We start from the raw sequence: 6,589 nt of genomic DNA on the forward strand, positions 1-6,589 counted from the left end.
AGGGCGGTAGGTGGCACACAGGGGAGAGACAGGAGTTAGCTGCCAGGGCTGTGGGTGGATAAGTCTCTCCTAGGTGGAAGTTCAGTCACTGGGTTAACATCTTATATTAACTGTAAGGATGTAGCTGAGACCATGTGTATGATTACAGCTGAATCAGAGAATAGCTTCCTGAAAGATATACTACCCATGTAACCTGAGTTCCTCACATTGCAATGTGTCTCTGGCATCTGCATTCACAGTAGGGGACCAGAATCTGTGCAGCATGTAGTGTTCATAGCACTCAGCCTGGCTCAGTTTTTAACATAGGCAGTTATTAATGTTTCAGGGCAGTGCTCGTTTCGATACAACACTGGACTCCACAAAAGTGCGGAGTTCATTTTAACATCGAAATGTCCTAGATCCTCCTGTCCTGTAGGGGGCAGAATGCGCATCGCCTGCAGGCTACATCGCAGGTGTTCGAAGTTTGTAGTTCGGTGGTTGGAGCCAAGCCTTGCTTCCTTTTCCATCATGTCGGTCTACGGGCCAGTCGTGAAAATTCATCCCGTTGTTCTCGCCTCTATCGCCGACTCTTATGAGCGGAGAAATGAGGGGGCAAGTCGTGTGATCGGGACCTTACTGGGTGAGACTTTCCTGCTTTTGTGCTGACATTAAGCTTTGGATGGAAAGCTTTGTCGGCCGGGTGATGTGTGTGCGACGCGGAAACATGCGGCCGCGGTGCGTGTGTGTCGGAAACCAGGCAGCTCCGCGGCAGATTACTGTTACAGATGATTTTAGGATTGTGGGTAACGGAACAAGTAAAATATAGTTAGTTACGCTATCTTTAAGTATTGTTAGTTAGCTGTATAACGCTCGCTAACATTACCTCCATAGCTGATCAAAAGGAAAAGCTGTCGCTACTTGCTTATTTAATCGCCTGCCCTGAGTGTTAAATGCGTAACATGAGGCATCTGATTGCCGATTATCTCAGCAGAAGACGTCAAAAACGTTTATGCTTGTATGAATGATCAGTTCTTAGCTACATTTACGGAATCTGCACGGGATCATTTTTTGCAGTTTTTTGTGTTTGTAGATTTTGCGGCTATTTTCGATTTATACGGTTATATTCGCCACATTAGGCTGCAAGCAGAAACGTCTTATCGCCATATACTGTTCTATATAGTGGTTTGATCTTTTCTGGAAAAAATCCTAATACATGTTGACATTTTAAATGTGGTTCATATTTGAAAATTAACCATATTTGAGGTTTTGGTGTCGCGTGGAGCGTTTTAACTGAATTAAAATGGTCATGTCAAGTTGAAAGGGCCTGTTTGCAGCGCCGCCGTATAAAAATCTTTCGGTCTGAGTGATAGACGCTTGAAAATTTGCATGTGTCCTATATTTCATGTTATGAACTCATGGAACATTACAGAAATATATTTTAAACCAGTACCAAGATGTGGCGTGACAAATGTGATTCTTTCGACACAGGAACCATTGACAAGCACACAGTGGAAGTGACCAACTGCTTCTCTGTCCCCCATAATGAGTCTGAAGATGAGGTGGGATCACAGACTGTTCAGTACATTACATTACTTTACATTACATTATTGGCATTTAGCAGGCACTCTTATCCAGAGCGACTTACATCCGTTACGGGTTTTCACAATATTATCCATTTATACAGTTGGATATTGACTGAGGCAATTCAAGATTCAAGAACTTTATTGTCATTGAAATTGCACAACGAAATTGCAAGTGTGTCAACTGTGGGTTAAGCACCTTGTCCAAGGGTACAGAAAGTGGGGAATCAAACCGGCAACTTTTCGGTTAGAGTCCTGCTCCTTAACCACTATGCAACACTGTCACCCCTTGTGACTACCACTACCACCCCAGTAAATGATGATCATTAAAAACACTGGCTGCGGAGTAACTGCATGTGTCGTGACTGTAGCACTGCTCTGTAGGTTTGGTCTGAAAGGTCTGTGTTGGCAGGTTGCTGTGGATATGGAATTCGCAAAGAACATGTACGAGCTGCATAAGAAGGTCTCTCCCAGTGAGGTGATCATCGGCTGGTGAGTACAGCCGTCTTCCCTCTGTGCTGAAAACGGCAGCGCTTCCACTGTGGGCTCTGTTCAACAGCTGTCTGTACTGCCATTTACTGCAGGAAAGGTGCCATTTGTTTCTGTTTCAGTCTTCAGCCAGTATTGAACTTACTGAAAGTACATGGTACACTATTGTTCAATGAAAGTTGTAACCAAAGAGAAATCTCTGATTGCTGTGCAATTATGTCTTTGTGGATGTTTCTGTTAGTTCAGAGATAAAAATTACTTTAAAATGAAATAAAAGATCTGTACTGTATTCCATTCATCTTTATGTCTAGCAGCCACTAAAATCAGACTTGTGACTCACTTTTAAATGGTCTGGTATAGGTGTGCAGTGTAAGCCTAACTAGTTGTAACCCTGGAAAAAAGATTTAATCTTGGTAGGTGGCAGTACATTTCTCATCTGCACTCTTCTGTATGAGCTGTATCTTGCTACTGTCCTCTACATGTGACTGTAAAAAGTTTGACTGACACTTATAGATAGAAGAGAAAAAAAACTGCAAGGGTAGCGTGCTAGGCCTATGTCAAGCCTGGCTCTCCATTTTCACTGTGAATCCAAACTCTTCCATGCAGTAACACTGGATGAAAAAACACTTAGTAACACTATGTGAATACTTAATTTTCATCTATGTATCTGCTCTTGCAGCCTAAAATCACTTTTGTTGTCAACTTTATTAATCCCTTATTAAAAAAAACCTCAGCCAATCCTTTCTTTAGTCACTTCTTGCAAAATCAGTTCCTCCCCCTCCATCATTTCAAATCCTCTAATACCCCTTACAGTGCTTCTCCTCAGTGGTTAAATGTATGAAGGTCTTATTGTCTCACCTATATCAACATCTGTAGCTGTTTGCAAGTTATTTGTCTCCTTTTTCATGCAAAGCATTATGGGTAATATTACAGGCAATGATAACCATGTGACAGCAGGACAACAACATCCAGCTGGATGGAGTCCCATGACAGGAACATCACCCATTTGTAACCGCAGTGTACTCTTTCTTTATTTGGTGGTGACCCGTACAGTTCAGATGCCTGGTGCTTGGTAGTTGCATCAGCCTCTGTTGTTAACACCATTAGTGCAGGGTTGCTTTACAATGTTGACAAAGTACCGCATGAGAGGCTCTTAGTGAAAATGAAATCTGCAAGAATTACAGGAGCTATCACTGAGTGGCTTCGAAGTTGGTTGTCTAGTAGAAAGCAAACTGTAACTGTGGGAGGTATTGTATCAGAGCAGTGTCCTGTACGGAGTTAAGCAGGGATCGGTGTTGGGGCCTTTGGTATTCCTTATATACATAAATGGTCTTGATGCAGAGGTTAGTAGTAAAAGAGTAAAATTTGCAGATGATACAGAACTAGGGAGTCTAGCCAATAGTTATAGAATCAGCTAAGGTAATACAGGAAGACCTAAGCAGCATCCAAAAGTGGGCAGATACCTGGCAGATGTCATTCAATTTAGATAAATGTAGTCTTGCATTTGGGAAATAAATACCTTAGACAAGACTACTTCATAGGGGGGAAAAAAACTAGAATGTGCCCAATTTGAAAAATACTTGGGAGTAATAGTTGACCCAAGCTTAACAGGATCAAGGCAGTGTGCTGTAGCAGTAAAAAAGGCCTACAGGATGTGGGATATATAGCCAAAAGTATTGATCATAAATCTAAGGAGGTTATATTGAAATTATACAATGCTTTAGTCAGACCTCACTTGGAATACTGTGTGCAGTTCTGGGCACCGCACTATAAAAAAGATATTGAGGTTCTTGAAAAAGTTCAAAGAAGGGCAACTAAATTAATTCCTGGCATGAAATATAAAAGCTATGAGGAAAGACTCAAGTTACTTAACCTATTTAGACTTAGCAAGAGGAGGCTTAGGGGTGATCTAATAGAGGTTTTTAAATTTATAAAAGGACTCAATAAGGTTAACTATAATATGTTTTTAGGATGAGTTCTGTCTGTAGAACAAGGGGACATAAATGGAAACTAGTGAAGAGTAAGTTTCACGCTGATATAAGGAAATATTGTTTTACACAAAGAGTTATCAATACATGGAATAGGTTGCCAGGTCATGTAGTTCACGCAGAGACCCTTGCTGTGTTCAAGTCCAGACCTGATGCAGTTTTGGATTCTCTTTCATTGTAATGGCGAGCTTAGTTGGGCCGAATGGCCTGTTCTCGTCATATGTTCTTATGTTCTTTGACCATCAGTAGAAAACTGTAAAACTGAAAATTGTGGAACTGTCCCTTCATTGGTTATAGACACTGACCCAGATGTCATCCAAGTGTTTGCTACCACATGGAATAACATGTTGAGACCAGCAGGCAAGATGTTTTCCTAAATGCTGACAGAGCTGGTTTTAAGAGTTAGTGTAAGGGTATTTTTCACAGATGAATGATGTAAGCATCAGTTTTGGGGTTAGTGTTTACAGGTAAAAATTAAAGGTGATGAAGGCCAGAGGGTTGCCCTGTAAGAAGGAGCTACATTTATTATTCTGTAAGGGCCATTCTGGGAGATGGGAGACCAAGCAGAAACTCTTAACTCTTTAGGTTCAGGTCTGGTTAAGGAAACATTTCTTAGATACCTCTTCTCTTTCTGACAGGTATGCCACAGGATATGACATCACAGAGCACTCTGTGCTGATCCATGAGTACTATAGCCGGGAGGCACAGAACCCTGTTCACCTGACGGTCGACACCGCACTGCAGAGCGGCAAGATGAACATCCGCGCGTATGTCAGGTCAGTTCTGCACATGCTCAGTTCTGCGCATGCTCAGGTACACTGTGTAGGGAAAACGTTCTACCCAGAATTCTCTGGCTTGCGAGCGGGCTCTCCTTGCACATGCTGACTGCCTCTGTCTGTGTCAGTGCTCAGATGGGGGTGCCAGGGAAGACGGTGGGCGTCATGTTCACCCCTCTGACTGTGAAATACATCTACTACGACACAGAGAGGATTGGCAGTGAGTTCCCTCCCTTTCTCTCACACGAACATTATTACAACTGAAGCTGGTAACTGCATGAATCCCTCTTTCTATCTCTCCCTTCCTGCCTCTCTCTCCACCCCTCCCCTCAGTTGACCTCCTCCAGAGAACGCGTGCATCGCCCAGCCGCACTAATGGTTTGACCTCTGACCTGGAGCAGGTGGGTGCGGCAGCGGCTCGGGTGCAGGACATGCTGGGGACGGTGCTGGCCTACATCGAGGACGTGCTGGTGAGCGCGGCACTGCCTCTGCCTGGAGGGGGCGCTCCCTTACACTTTCAGTTGCTTAATTACCCCAAGAGCACGCTTACAGATAACGGCACAAAACAAATATGTCAGTACATAACAACATGCACCAGTGCAATACAGCTGTCTCTGTTTTACACTGACAGCTTCAGACACCATGTTTAGAGCTAATTCTAATGGAGCAGCATCCACTAAGCCTGGGGCCGTGGGTGGTGCCGTCCCTCTGACTCTTACAGTTAAACATTGCTTTAGCTCAGATAGCTCTTAGCCCACAGCTAACATAAGTGACAGTGTTGTATGTTTAAGGATTCTAACTGTATGAAATAGAAAATACTCCGTGGCAGACTTTTGGGATCAAATGGCAAACCATCTTACTTTGTGGTGTTTGTATGTGCCAAAAAGGGATGTTATTTTGTTTGTGTTGTTTTATAATTTGTTTGTTTGACTCAGGAAAGGTCTGGCAAGGTGACAGTACTCTCTGACTCTTTCTTTCTCTCTCTGTCCATCTATGATTTTCTCTCTGGCTGTCCTTCAGTCCCCAGCCCTAGCACCTGCTGCCGTTTGAATTTGATGTGTGTTGTACATGTAGTATTGTGATTTAGTATACTTGGCTTCAGTTGCCCACTCAGGTTACACAAGTTAACTTGTAATGGGGTTTGAATAGTGTTATGCTCACTCTCACTGGGAGTATTGTTAGCCTGGTCTGACACTCTTGCTGATTCACCTTGAATGGATACACTTCTGTTCTTTTGTGCTGGAAGTCCCTCTGGATAAAAGCATCTGCTAAATGCATGTAATGTAATGTCCTTCTCTGACTCTCTCTGTCTCTGTCTGACTCTCTCAATCCCTTTCTGACTCTCTATCCCTCTTTCTCTCACTCTTTATACCTCTCTCTCTCCCAGTCTGGTAAGGTCATGGCAGACAATAGTGTTGGCCGTTTCCTGATGGACCTGGTGAACAAAGTGCCCAAGATCTCAGCAGAGGACTTTGAGACCATGCTCAACTCCAACATCAATGTGAGTCTCAGTGTCCCTCTCAGCCTCTGAGTAATTAGAGTGTGTAATATGATTCAGCTGGGTGTTTGAGTGCTTTCCCATGTGTGTTACCACAGTAGTCCTCTAATGTGTGAGGTGTGCCACGCCCTTCTCCTCTAAGGTGTGCTAATGCTTTCATCTCCCTGTCTTCCAGGACCTTTTGATGGTGACATATTTGGCCAACCTCACCCAGGCACAGATCGCTCTGAACGAGAAGCTGGTTGTGCTTTGAGCTGAACATGTATCTGTATTTCCTCC

At 43.4% G+C, this 6,589-nt stretch overlaps 1 protein-coding gene across 1 annotated transcript; it reads left to right on the forward strand.

Annotated features, from left to right (window-relative positions):
• Nucleotides 1-485: 485 nt before the first annotated feature.
• eif3f (eukaryotic translation initiation factor 3, subunit F) lies at nt 486-6,589 on the forward strand. The gene is made up of 8 exons (XM_036518730.1): nt 486-619; nt 1,468-1,538; nt 1,972-2,051; nt 4,675-4,812; nt 4,941-5,032; nt 5,146-5,282; nt 6,200-6,313; nt 6,486-6,589. The coding sequence occupies exons 1-8, from the start codon at nt 508-510 to the stop codon at nt 6,561-6,563; spliced, it is 822 nt and encodes a 273-aa protein (XP_036374623.1). The 5' UTR covers nt 486-507; the 3' UTR covers nt 6,564-6,589.

Source organism: Megalops cyprinoides, chromosome 24, assembly GCF_013368585.1.
Source record: "Megalops cyprinoides isolate fMegCyp1 chromosome 24, fMegCyp1.pri, whole genome shotgun sequence".
NCBI classification, from domain to species: Eukaryota; Metazoa; Chordata; class Actinopteri; order Elopiformes; family Megalopidae; genus Megalops; species Megalops cyprinoides.